Source organism: Gymnodraco acuticeps, unplaced genomic scaffold (assembly GCF_902827175.1).
Source record: "Gymnodraco acuticeps unplaced genomic scaffold, fGymAcu1.1, whole genome shotgun sequence".
NCBI classification, from domain to species: Eukaryota; Metazoa; Chordata; class Actinopteri; order Perciformes; family Bathydraconidae; genus Gymnodraco; species Gymnodraco acuticeps.
In genome coordinates this window covers 248514-263216 of record NW_022992090.1, presented here as the reverse complement: position 1 = coordinate 263216, position 14703 = coordinate 248514, and the positions used below count along the sequence as shown (strand labels likewise).

General features: G+C 40.5%; 1 protein-coding gene across 2 annotated transcripts in view; it reads left to right on the top strand.

Annotated features, from left to right (window-relative positions):
- Positions 1-14703, top strand: part of dnah5 (dynein, axonemal, heavy chain 5) — a 156480-nt gene that overhangs the window by 82331 nt on the left and 59446 nt on the right. For both annotated transcript variants that reach the window (XM_034202726.1, XM_034202727.1), the window contains 7 exons: positions 2132-2335; positions 3460-3639; positions 8769-8906; positions 10140-10275; positions 10664-10845; positions 11142-11276; positions 12274-12429. In XM_034202726.1, coding sequence (XP_034058617.1) covers positions 2132-2335; positions 3460-3639; positions 8769-8906; positions 10140-10275; positions 10664-10845; positions 11142-11276; positions 12274-12429 — 1131 coding nt within the window. The remainder of the gene's footprint in view (positions 1-2131; positions 2336-3459; positions 3640-8768; positions 8907-10139; positions 10276-10663; positions 10846-11141; positions 11277-12273; positions 12430-14703) is intronic.

The window sequence follows — 14703 nt, the reverse complement described above, 5'->3', positions numbered from 1 at the left end:
TTAATTCTGCATATGAGCCATATCATCAGGATAGTTAATACTAATTATCTCCTAGATCCTCCATTTCCTTTGTCCTGTAGTGCCACTCCTCGTGATGTTCTCTGCTGCCCCTGTTAACTATTTCCCTTAAAAGAGAGTCTGACGTTTAGCAATTGTCAGTAAATCCTGTTTCAGGCTTAATGTCTCCCCCACCAATATTTGTCCTGCTCTCACTGTGTTGCTTCAGGATGCCACTTAAAGCACTCTGTGACTTGCTGTGTGTAGTTCCATGCAGGTTTGCCTAAAGCCTTTGTGTGTGTGTGTGTGTGTGTGTGTGTGTGTGTGTGTGTGTGTGTGTGTGTGTGTGGTGTGTGTGTGTGTGTGTGTGTGTGTGTGTGTGTGTGTGTGTGTGTGTGTATGTGTGTGTGTGTGTGTGTGTGTGTGTGTGTGTGTGTGTGTGTGTGTGTGTGTGTGTGTGTGTGTGTGTGTGAGCGGGTGTGTCTAAAGTTAGCACGATGCTCTGGGGCTTGGAGCTGCGATGTAATTAAAGCTGTCCTCCTGGGTAGAGGGTTGCATACAGATCTCCCATGGCAGGTCCCTGATTAGAATTTCCTACTTGCTGCTGTGGACATAAACCTTGTATTTCCAAGCAGGCAAACCTCAGGCAGTCCGTCTGGAATTGATAATCATGTATAAGTGCTTTAGAGGGTTTTAATTAGAGCTCTTTGTGGACACAACTGGACGTGAGTTTTGACACTCATTCAAGAGGCTTCTAGTGGTTGAGGTTAGGAGATTGACACATTTATTAAGAACCTCAGTGGGCCATTCACACCACAAAGTAACATGAGACTCATTAAGGTCACTTTCAAGTTAACAGGCTTGATTGTTGATATGAAGTTAAAAAGACAGAGTACAAATAGTTATTAGAGCATCATTTACAGTTGATTAGTGTGGATGACAGCTGGTCTATAGAGACGGTGTAAGTATTTAAACTTTAAGTTCTCCTTTCCTTACTTTTATCTTAATCAGCACAACCATAACAATGCATTTTCATAGATACAAATAAAAGACAAATATTTGCCAAAAGAAATTCATTCAAGACAAAGACTGCAGCTAATCCTGAGTACCTAGGATTTTATTAAGCTGATTTAAAGGGACCTTATTGAGACATTTCGATAAAAGCACTGGAGAGGTGAGAAGAGAACATTAGTTTGGTGAAGGGCAAGTAGAAACTAGACTGTTTATTGCTGACTTTTTGGTTGGAGATTCATACTATAAATGGCTCGAGTAAACATCTGAGAGCAAATGGTGCTGGAAGGAGAGAGCAGTGCGAAAAGGAGAAGAGATGAGACGAGCAGGCAGGGGGCCCATGAAGCAGCCAAACATGTTCTTCACTCTGCTGCTGCCGCTCTCATTTTCTTCAGTCACTTGAAGTAATGCGCTGTCCTCCTCTGCAGAACTGCTGGATTTTATACTTACTGTCTTCATTTCCCTCTATCTATCATCATCAACATGCCAGTCTTATTTCTCTCTGTACACTTCCTTCATTGTATGTTTTTAAACTGCAGCATTGTAAAGGATGTCATGAAAAGCAAATTGTTCTTTGATCTCATCGCATTCGGGACGGGTGGCGCAGTGGTCTGTGCATCTGATCATCAGATCAAGGGGGGTGCTGGGGAACTCCAGTTCGAAACCCGCTCCTGCCGCCACTGCGTCAGGCCGTTGTGTCCTTGGGCAAGACACTTCACCCGGATTTGCTCCTGTGGGTAATGTCCACAGTACATGTATGATACTAATGTGTACTTGTAAAAGCGCCTCGATGACTTCGAGGCGTGAAGATGGACAGTGTGGCGCAGTGCGCTGTGCAATGATCATCAGATCAAGGGGTGAAACCCGCCGCTGCTGCGTCTGTAAAGCCGTTGTGTCCTTGGGCAAGACACTTCACCTGAACTTGCTCCTGTGGGTATTGTCCACAGTACATGACCATTGCATGTATGATATGAGTAATGTGTATTTGTAAAGCGCTTTGAGCATCTGGAAAAGCGCTATAATAAATGTAAGGAATTAATTATTGTTATCTCCCCTCCCGCATATCCTATGAAAATACAATATGTTTGCCCAGTAAACATGTATTTTCTCTGTACACTCTCAGACAATCAAGCCATCAGACATTGCCACTGTACGAACACTTGGTCGCCCCCCCCACCTCATCATGCGGATCATGGACTGCGTGCTGCTGCTCTTCCAGAGGCGAGTCAACCCAGTGAAGATCGATCCAGAGAAGAACTGCAACACGCCGTCTTGGCAGGAGTCCCTAAAGCTCATGACAGCTGGAAACTTCTTGGGGAGTCTGCAGGTACCCTCACCAATATCAGATGTTCAGAGTTAATTAAGCTGTAGATGCTGCCAAATGTGAGGTATTTCTGAACTTTTACTATGTTAAATGTTTTAACATTGGTGGGTCAATATATACAGGGCCAGTTCTGACCAATTTGCTGCCCTAGGCATGATTTTAGCTGGCGCTATTATTTATCCTAATAATTATAAAGGTATGCCTTGGAAATATTTGTTTACATTCATTCTGATCACAACTTTTAAGACCCACTGAGATAACTTAGACAAAAGTTAACTGTCACTCAGAGAGTCCTTTACCTCATAGAGTCTCTCAGTCTGACAGGAGCGGACTCTTCCTCCACCTTTGTTGTAGAAACATCTTATTATATCCGTTAGCGCAGCTAGCACCAGATACTAACAACAATCCCCGGTACCGGTGCGCCCTCTCTCTCTCGGACACTCGCTCGCACTTTGGCTGTGAGCTGCGGGCGCCTGATAAGCCAACATCCCCCACTTTCATCACTTACAGCGCCCATCGTACAGGGCAAATGAAACGTGAAACCGGGGAGAAAACGGTGTTACCTTTACTTAATTATGAATGTTGTTACATCAAGGCAGAAAATTAGGATGAGCAAAAATGTTTTTTTTCCATCCCAGAGCTACCAGCGCAGCGCCCCCCCAGATCTGGCGCTGATAAAATATGTACAAAGATCATTTGTATGGACTCTTAAATGATATCCTGAAACAGAAGCACTTTCTGCTGCTCAACTAATACTTGTATTATATACCTTTTATACTCACTTACATTGTACTCTCTTTCATTTTTGCATTTGAATTGCTCTGCCTTGTCATTTTCTTAATTATCTCTTTCTCTATCTATTTTTTTTTTGTCTGTGTAATTGATCCTCTTATGTCCTCTACATCTTTATTGTGTGCTCCCCTTATTATACTCAATAACCACTGCTGCAATAAGCATTTTCTCCTTCTTTTCTCATACCTTTACATTCCTTATTTTTGTAAGTACAGCCAGTTCTACAGTGTTTTGTTTATAAGTAACATCTGTTGTTGACTAACAAAGTTATTTTTGTTGTTTCCCTCTTAATCCCACCACCATTATCACCACTTCTCTTTCCCTCTGCCTTGCAGCAATTCACCAAAGACTCCATTAATGAGGAAATGGTGGAGCTGCTGCTGCCTTATTTTGACTTGCCCGACTACAACATTGAAACAGCCAAGAGGGTGTGTGGCAATGTGGCCGGGCTCGCTTCCTGGACAAAAGCTATGGCCTCCTTTTTCTCTATCAACAAGGAGGTCTTACCCTTAAAGGTAATACACAGCACTTCAAGGCAATACACAAAACGGTGAATATAAATAATATGTCATGTGAAGTTCAATTGTAGTCCACAAATATATATATGCCAGCCTCTGGAATGTGTACTTACTTACAAATACATTGTGAAACACCTGTGATCATCTACACACACACACATAAAATATGAGCGCTCATACGATCCCCTGCGCAAAGTCCAGCTCAGTCAATGGTCTTCCTCTCTGAGGAATAATGAACATTTACAGTGGAAAGAAAATGTTGTTTTCTTGCAGGAAAACCCAAGGCTACAGAAACAGCCTAAACTGTCCATGGTAAGGGGTTTATTCATATTCTTCAATTTGGCACAGGAATATGCTGACTGGGACAATTCGGAGTCATCAAGAAATGAGTCAGTTCAAATCATAAAAAAAATAATTAACTATTATCTACCAAATTAGATCAGCTGTCAGGTGATATACAGGTATGGCTCATGTGTGTGAGTGAACAGTTAAAGATGTATTTTTAAATCATAACTTGCTCTTCTTTATCTAATACTTTGGTGAGTGCTATGTACTATGTTTCTAAAGTATTATTTTTGTTATTTTGTTTTTGCATGTGCATAAGCAAAAAGATCTGCAATGTAAGTAAGGGATAATGTGCAGCGAGGCGGTCATTATGGGTAAAAGAACACCCGACAGGCTGATCAGGAGCCCAATGCAAAAGAAGGCCACATTCAACAAAGTAACGACATGACTCCCAATATTAATTGAAATGCTTTTATTGATTTAGAAAATGTTTTTATTGATTTAAAAAATAGTATTATTGATTTAAAAATTGTTTTTATTGATTTAAAATTATATGCATCCGCTAAGAAAAATAGTCCATTGTTACCTTTTGAACTACGTAGCAACGGCAGGAACTGCTTCAATAGCGTTTTGCTTTTTGATTACAGATTTGAAAACATCGTTGCTTGCTTTAAAAGTAGCACAATTCATTATGTCAAACCTTGGAAAGTATCTAGATATCCCTGCCCTAATGCCAAAGTAACTGGCAACTGATTATGTTTTGCCGTTTGATGTCTGGACCGCTGCGTAAAAAGGACCGCAGCTCCGTGTTGAGGATTTCTGCCCCGTTACTTCTCCGCTGTTTTATTGTCCCTCTTGTCTTTTTCTTTTCTTCGCTGGGGACTCATCAGCCACTAACCATTCATCCAAATTACTGTGCTCTCCAAATATATTAAAATGTATATTAAAATCCTCCATGTTGCTCTCAGACAGGAGACAACGGAAAACTAAAGACAAGCAAACAGTTTGAAAAGCAAACTGCATGCAGTTTGCTTTTCGGCCAAACTGTATACAGTTAAATCGACCGGACTTCTTTCTGCAGATGTGAGCGTCCTTAACAACGGTCAATAAGTCCTTGACAGCGGTCTGTACTACTGGATTAACAATGTGTCACGTGTTCTGAATTGACCAATCAGAATAGAGTATTCAACTAAGCCATGTAATAATGCCAGTTTAAAGATCTTAACCGAGATAACTTTTAAAACTCTTCTTACTTTCTATAATAAAATGCATTGCCAGTATTTATGAATTTTTCCAAGGATTAACATTTTCCACAGCAGAATACTCTGAACACAAAATCCTTGATTAATTGGGTACACAGTACACACACACCCACACTGCTTTCTTGACCATGTGATTTCATGCAAATCCCTCTAGTTTTCTTCCTGTAAGGGCAGTCTGTGGATGTCCAATACATTTATAACCAGTATATTTGCATTTGAGGATTTCAAAGCTTAAACTCTTACCATGTAGTTTTACTTGTGGATTGTGTTCACTAAAACGTTCCTGATACTCACTTCTGTTCTCCCTTCACTGTAGTTCTTTTGTACCTGATTTCCTTTCCCCCTTGTTACCAGGCCTCATTATCCTTCCCATTTTGCACTCTGCCACATTGTATTTTCTCCATCCTGTGTGCAACTCACCAACTTCTTTTCTAAATCACCCATCTCCTTTCCTATTTGTCCTTAACCCGTCTCTAACTGATTGTTTGTCTGCCTCTCTTTTCCCATTTTTATTTTTATATATGTGTCTTTCTGACTTTAAATCTCACATTCTGTTTCTCTCTCTGTTTCCTCCTCTTTGATCCTGCTCTTTTGCTTTTGCGTCAAACACAGCCTGGCAAATTGATTTTCTGGTTTCCGGCTCAGTAGTGGATCTCCCTTCAAGCTGACCAGCCAGACTGCCAGGCAGAGTTACAGTTGAACAGACAGACATGGAGGGATAGTCCTGTTTGATGTCAATTAATATTAAATAAATGCTCCAGACTTCCTATTCCCCAGGCCACCCAAGCAGACTCCAGTCATAACTTTTCTACATTTCTGTCTCTAAACCTATTGCAATGCTTTCTCCACAGCCCAAGCTCTAGCCAGAGAGTATAATTTCAGCTTATCTTCAGACTCTGTTTCCATCCTTTGACCTTCTCATGACCCCTTTCAAATTGCTCTACTCTTGAAGCTTTGAGTCCCTGCATTTGGACCTGTGGCATGTGTTCAAGGCAAGGCAAGTTTATTTATATAGCACCTTTCAACACAAGGCAATCTATGTGCTGTTTACACGAGAACGCAAACGGTTGTATCCACTACTTTTCTCTTTCGTATAGCCTGTTCGTTCACACGAGGCCGTAACAGAAACGCGGAAACGGACCCCGCAAACGATAACGGGTCCCAAGGTGGATAGATCTGCAAACGGAACGCTCTGGCGGGCCAAACAGCTCCGTTTGTACGCCCTACCAGTGACCATCAACTGGCGGCCTGCGGGCCACATTCGGCCCGCCAGACATTCTCATCCGGCCCGCACGACGGGAGTGACTGTGGCGTTGGCGGAGTGGTTAGTGCGTTCGCCCCCACTCATTTTTTTACAACGTCTCTTGAGTAATGTGCAGTACCGGAGTCCAACTACTGCTACTGACCATGCTACAGATGTTAGTACAAAATCTACAGCTCGACCATGCTACAGATGTTAGTGCAAAATCTACAGCTCCTCTACCACAACCATCAGCAACAAGTGGACATGGAGAATTACATGAACTACATGTTGCTAAATCCACCGCGGGGCATAAACAGAAGGGCAACCATGGCAACCATGCTCGGGGGTCTTCTTCGCTGCTTTTGGTGTATTTTGTGGCAAAAGTACAGCGCCACTTACAGGCCCGGCATATGTACTACAGCGTCTCCAGCGCTTTCGAGCGGTCTCGTGCGGAAGTACAGCGCCACTTACAGGCCCGGCATATGTACTACAGCGTCTCCAGCACTCCCGAGCGGTCTCGTGTGAACGCAATACTTTTTTGATATCGTATTCAGTTCGTTTGCGTTTGCTTGTAAATGGGGTCTCAATATGCTTTACAAAAATGAAAGACATTAAGAAAATGGCATTTAAAAGCAAAGATAATATAATAAACATTACATGAAAAAATACATTAATAAAAGTTACAGAGCAGTTTAAGATATGAATATATCAATTAAAAGCAGCGGCAAAAAGAAAAGTCTTCAGCCTGGATTTAAAAGTAGTCAGAGTTGCAGCGGACCTGCAGGTTTCTGGGAGTTTGTTCCAGATATTTGGAGCATAATAACTGAACGCTGCTTCTCCATGTTTAGTTATGACTCTGGGGACAGAAAGCTGACCAGTCCCAGAAGACCTGAGAGATCTGGATGGTTCATAATTTAGCAGTAGATCAGAAATGTATTTTGGGCCTAAACCATTCAAAGCTTTATAAACCAGCAGCAGTATTTTGAAATCTATTCTTTGACACACAGGAAGCCAGTGTAAAGACTTCAGAACAGGAGTGATGTGATCCACTTTCTTAGTGTTAGTGAGGACTCGAGCAGCGGTGTTCTGAATCAGCTGCAGCTTTCTAATAGATTTTTTAGTGAGACCTGTGAAGACACCATTACAGTAGTCGAGTCGACTGAAGATAAAAGCATGGACAAGTTTTTCCAAATCCTGCTGGGAGATTAGTCTTTTAATCCTAGATATATTCTTTAGGTGATAGTAGGCTGATTTAGTAACTGTTTTAATGTGACGGTTGAAACTCAGGTCAGAGTCCATGACTACACCTAGATTTCTGGCTTTATCTGTTGTTTTGAACATTGCAGACTGAAGCTCAGCGCTAACTTTTATACGTTCTGCCTTGGCTCCAAAGACCATTACATCAGTTTTGTCTTTGTTTAATTGGAGAAAGTTCTGACACATCCAGTCATTGATTTGTTCAATGCACTTACTCAGTGTTTGAATTGGATCATAGTCTCCTGGTGAAATGGTTATGTAAATGTGTGTGTCATCCGCATAGCTATTTAATGTAGATTAAAGTTAAAGAGAAGAGGCCCCAAGATGGAGTCATATTTGTCAACTCAATAGAATATTTACCCATAGAAACAACGTTTTTCTGTCCTTTCAGTAGGATTCAAACCAAGTCAGGACTGTTGCCGAAAGTCCCACCCAGTTTTCCAGTCGGTCTAGTAATATGCTGTGGTCAACAGTGTCAAACGCAGCACTGAGATCTAATAATACTAACACTGAAGTTCTGCCACTGTCTGTGTTTAAGTGGATGTCATTGAAGACCTTTACAAGAGCAGTCTCAGTGCTGTGGTTTGGACGAAAGCCTGACTGGAACCCATCCAAACAGTTATTTAAATGCAAGAAATTACTCAACTGTTGAAAAACTACCTTTTCAATGATTTTACCTAGAAATGGGAGGTTTGACATGGGCCTGTAATTGTTCATTACTGAAGCATCTAGATTATTATTTTTTAAGAGCGGTTTAATGACTGCAGTTTTCAGGGCCTGTGGCAAAACACCTGAGTGAAGAGACTTCTGAGTTCAGACATCTTTATCCTCACGAAAAATATTTTATTTGTTCTGTGTTTCATTGTGAATTTCATGCAAAACGTGTTTTTTTGCGCTTAAAATTGGGCAAACTGTCTCCATTATATAGCGTTCTTCTATGACCTCTCTTCGCTCCTCTATCATCACATCTGGTCTGTCTTTTCTTTGGTTTGTCCCTCTCTCTCTCTTAGCTCTCCACCTACAACAACTGACCGTGACCCCTTTAGACATTTAATGGGCATGTCTCTCTTTTTCTTTAGGCAAACTTGGCAGTGCAGCAGAATCGTCTGGCCATAGCTAATGTGGACCTTCAGAAGGCCCAGGCTGAGCTGGATGCCAAGCAAGCCGAGCTGGATGTGGTACAGGCGGAGTACGAGAAGGCCATGATGGAAAAACAGGTCAATAGCTCAACTCTTTTCACTCTAAACAAAAGCATTATCCAATCCAGAGTCCCACATAAAAAAGAGTCAGTGTTTGCTGAGAATATCTGTGAAACTACAATGTAATTATGTAATGGAGAGCATATGTTGGCTGAATTGTAAATGTTTTGCAGATACTTTGGAAAAAAAGCCAACACTTTAACACCTAGAATGTATGCATTTACGAGGCATAAGCTTCACTGCACTGCTCAGCGTTGACAATTTTGTAGCTATTTTTCAAAGAACGATTAATGAACATCAGCATAAGATACAATTGGGCTTCAAGTGTTTGTCTCTTTCACTGAAGCCTGTACTATAATCGGGTAATATAAAAGGATTCTGCTTAGTAGAGCTTTAATAGCACATGACTTGCACTACTTAGAAAATTAGATCACTAGTTTGGATCCAGGCTTTGTTCATTTATTTGCTGGTTGGTTTTATTGTTTGAATCCATAAAGCTGGCACAGATGTCTTTGTGCTTTATTGATTTAATTCATAATTTCCTGGAGAAATGGGATTGCATTCTAACTCAGCTCACTCCTGTCCTTTCACAACAACCGTACTATTCGGTTAAATAGTAATAGTAAAATAATTTGCCCTGTATAGACATATACTTTTTTTAAGTGATCAATGATTCAACCTGAGTCATGCAAGTGCCCCTTTTGAAATGAATGTAACTGAGTCCAGTCGCTCACTGTGGGTTATTTGTGAGTTATTTGCTGTGTATTTTCCATCATCTGTACTCTCTGTTCTGTGAAAAATAACAGCATGTTAATGGAACAGTTTGTGCATCAACAGACTCTGATTAGGATCTGGACAGCTCCAGTTGACTATTTTTATAATTCCGTGATTAGGACGCAGAGCTGTTCATCTCCGGGGCCCAAATGCAAGATTGAAAGGCTGGCTGCAGAAGCCAGATAAACCAGACATTCTTGCTATTGGGCTGATAAAGCATACATGTGATAAATGGCGTAAAGGTGCTCTTGACCTCTTACTATATATTTTAAAAGGAAATTTAAAAGGAAATTCAAGAGTGTCAAAGAAAAAAATACAAATACGTACATCTATCTATTGGGAGCCCTGTGGGTCCTGAGCCTATGCAAGCCTAAGCTAGAATGCATTAGTTGCCTATCGCTTACCTAACACATGCTACACCCACTGCAATTTAGAGTCATTCTACTGACTTATTTGTCTGTCCTCTCTTCCCATCAGACCCTGCTGGAGGACGCTGAGCGCTGCAGACACAAGATGCAGACGGCGTCCAGTCTCATCAGCGGCCTGGCTGGTGAAAAGGAGAGATGGACTGAGCAGAGCAAAGAGTTCGCTGCCCTGACCAAACGCCTTGTTGGTGGGTTTAAAAGCTGGTTTAAGAAAACTATGTCTTCCAAGAGATGTCTCTACAAAGTCAAATACAGTAGAACATGCTCTGTTTTCCATAGCAGTAATTATTTTTTGTTGATTTGGGTAATTGTGCTTGAATATTAACACATTCATTTATACCATTTTTGTGGATGATTAAAAAAATAAACAATAAATAAAGTCCCTTTCTGATTAAAGACCTCATTGTCTAGTTCCAATAATGCATGCAAATACTTTTAGTTACCAACAATATGGTCAAAATGATACAATTTAGACAGACAGTTAATTACCGATGCATTGCGAACAGACTACAACTTTTATACTTACTGTTAAGCATTTGCATTTTAGTATTTACCACCTTGTCTCTTTTTTTCTAGGTGACGTTCTTCTGGCCACAGCGTTCCTCTCTTACTCCGGCCCCTTTAATCAGGAGTTTCGTAACCTCCTACAGAATGACTGGCAGCGTGAGTTGAAGCAGCGTCACATCCCGTTTGGGAACAACCTCAATCTGACCGAGCTCCTTATTGACGCACCCACTGTTAGTGAGTGGAACCTACAGGTCAGTACTGTAAAATAATTCAAATGTGTTCATACAAATTGATGCACAATGTATCTAATGTATGGGAAAGGTAATCGGTAGATGTGTGAACACAACTGGACAAGCAGCGTTTGTATTTATTTAGATTTTGACTTTAATTTGTTTATCTTTTACATGTTTGTTGCTTCTAAATGAAATACTAGATAGCAAAACAAACTGTGTTCAATTAAGTAGAATTCTTGAAATAAGACAATAATGTATCTGGAGTTGATAAACATCACACTTTAGCCTGCATTAATTTGTCTTTCATTTTACAGGGGCTCCCTAATGATGACCTGTCCATTCAGAATGGCATAATTATCACAAAGGCTGCCCGATTTCCCCTCCTGATCGACCCCCAGACGCAGGGAAAAATCTGGATCAAGAACAAAGAAGCCAGGAATGACCTGCAGGTGTGGGACTTTTTTCTTTATAATATATGACCTGTGGTAGCTAACACGTTTTTTCAATGAACACTGAGGGCATGTCATTCAGTGACTTTACACAAAACAGCGAAATCAAGGTATTGCACCTCTGTTTTTTTTTGTCATTAATCTAATCTAATAATACAAACAATTAAAACAAAACTCATTAATAATTAACATATTGAATTCAACTACGACCACCTCACAGTATTTTATTTGTTTGATGCAATACTCTTTATTCCTTTATTTGTAAGTATTGTATGCATTTAACAAGTTAGTCAATGTTCCATTGTTCTTATCCTCTTTCAGTCGTTATAATTTGATATTAAAGTTTTTGGAAGCCTATACAATCTTCCCATTGCTTGTAATAATATGTATTGATGCTCAGTCTCTGCAGTGTGCCATTTGCCATTTTATTGTCCAACATGCTTATTCTTTTGTACAGCACATTGAAAAAGTACCTCAGAATCCTGCATGCAATAAGACCAGTTAAGGTCCCTGGCCCTGTTGGGGGCAATCTCTTAGCCGAGCAAATGCATTCTACAATCCTATTATGAGTATCCTGAAAACGCAGGGGGTTTAAACCCTTTCCACAAGTGACCCCATCATAACAACTGTATTTATATTATGAGGTTTTCCAAAAATGGCTCAGTGATGCATTATTAGTTTGACGAGTCACACTCCCCGGACAGGGGTTGGTTGGCCTCTGTGTCTTTGGAGGATGAGTCAAAGTCAAGCGTGTTTCTCCTTCATTTCGCTGAATCAGATGCTTCTCACTGTCACTGTCTTATACATTTGTTCATCAGTCTGTTGAAAACAATGTGATTTCAATTAGTAAGTGATAACAGAACTTTTAAGCGCTGATTTTACTAAAACAAAATTGTCATTATGGGTCAAAAAGGGAATGCTTCTAGCTCTTCATTGCATTGCAGGTTTTTGACCAACAGTCTGAGTTTTTTTATAACCATCTATCTTCTCATCCCAGATAACCTCACTTAACCATAAGTACTTCAAGAACCATCTGGAGGACAGCTTGTCGCTTGGTCGCCCCCTTTTGATCGAGGATGTAGGGGAGGAGTTGGACCCTGCACTCGACAACATCCTTGAAAAAAACTTCTTTAAAACAGGCTCCACTTACAAGGTAACGGAAAAATAAATAAAACCCTTGTGTACAATATTATATGTTTTTACCTTGGTTAGAAAAGTGTAAAATGGGCAGGTGTGTTATCAGGTGAAAGGCATGGTTGGACTCTGCAGTTACAAAATTGCACTACTTTAGTACTTTTTAAAACATACTAGATGACTCAAAACACATTTCTCAACTAGGATCAAAAGGATATATTTGTATCACATTTAGATTGTAAGATATTCAAATTGTTAAAGGCATGTAAATGAATGACCTCAATAATTACCTGCTGTAAAAAAACATGTTGATGGGATCAGTTTAATTAATTGAACATGGTGCAGGTGATTTTGTGATGAGTTAGGTCGTTTTTGGTGTTATGTGATTGAACTATGCATGAAGTGTGTGTTTTGTGAGTTTTAGCAGCTTTTTTGTACTCTTTTAGCAAGTTCAAGTGGAAAGACAACCCAGGAAAAGGAAATTAGGCCTTAAATATCCACTTTAGTGAGGTCATTTAATTAGCACTTAAAGTGGACCTATCATGCTATATTTGAATAATATAGTGTAGGACCATAAGGACCATAAGGCATATTTATACTTTTTATTTTTCAAAATACCAAACAGATCATGCATTTTAGCCATTCCTCATTTCGCTCAATTTAACACTGTCTTTGCATGGGCTGATTCTGTGAGAACAGCACCATCTACATGCCTGGCATATGTACTACAGCGTCTCCAGCGCTTTCGAACGGCAATGTCCGTGGCTGTCTCCTCCAGATTGGTGGAGTTGGCCCAACCCGTAGCGCCACTTCTGTGACTTCTGTGACGTCATAGAAGTGTTCAAATCTGGATCAGTCTGTATCAGATCCGTTGCAGCCCCTTTTTAAGAGTTTTGGGTACAGAGAAAAATAGAGAGGGTTGTGTTTTCTGACACTTGGTGAGTTCCCTGGAACACCGGGTGTAAGGGAGACTTCTGCAGCAATGGAGAGTCAGGACTCAGAGAGACACGAGGAGAGTTGGAGCTTTGATGTCAAACAATGATAGTTTATTACAAGTCAACGGCCGGAGAATTCATATCACAAGTCACAGCAGCAAAAGGTTCTGACTGCACGGGTGGGTTGTCAAGTCAATTCTGATCAGCCTATCTCTCGATATACCTTTTAACTAGTTTACAGAGAGTTAATCAGCATATTGGGGGAGGCGTAAACATCTGTGGAGCTAGAGGAGATTATACCCCAACTAGAAATACTCAATCACTTGTCAGTGGTGTTTAGAAGCCAGCGTTCCCACAGCCGTAAACCATTTTGTGACCGAGAGTTGAACTGGTTTATCAAGATATCTGGAGCCTCCCATTCATTAAGAGAGATAACAGAGCCAGGGTTTGGTCGTAAAACGTCAACAGGCAATAAGGTTAAATATCTTAGGAGTAAGGAAGAATTATTATTTGACACTTAGGAAGAGAGAATAAATATTCTCTAACAGTCCACTCTTTTTATCATCTTTGATAACCTGAAAACATTAGTCTAATAATAATTAGGTCAATACTTAAAACCTGTTAAGCCCGAAGGTCCCCGCCGGCGGGGACCCTGGGTCTTTTTTTCACGATACTGTGTCTCAGGGGATCTTAATATTTAAGAACCTATCAATGTGTTATACCAGATTAACGGAAATAATCTCAGTTAACTGCCGATACAAACCATGTTTACCAAAACAAAACACAAGTCTCACAAGAAGCATCTAAATTACTCCTGAGCGAAAAATGCTAACGGACATTGGCACAGAACTCAAGATAAAAGTACCCTTATTACTTATCATAGCTGCACATACAATATATCCGATTAAAGCTGAGACTCCATAGATTATGTAGGTATATAGTATCATCACTGAGTGATCCGGACTCGCAACAGGGGAAGCAAATACAGTCATCACAACACGTACCTTTACGAAGCTTCTAGGGAGATCGTCTCACAAGTAGCTGTCAATCTGATCAAAGTACGTGTTCAATGGCATTAAAATGAGAAAAAACGCGGCTGAATCTGTTAATCCATAGGTTCTTAACGTCCATGTATAAAACACTGATTGAATTTATAATCCATAATTCCATTTTTATGTAAAAATCGGAGTGTAAATGCTAGCTGCTAATGGTAGCCACCACAGCTAGCTGCTGCTTCCGGTCTCGGCGATGCAGCAGTCTCACACATACACATGACCAAATAAGGACTATGTGGGAGTTCCCCTCGATTCCATTGGCTCTGACTGTCAGAAAGAGATGTCACATGTCAAAATCGAGCA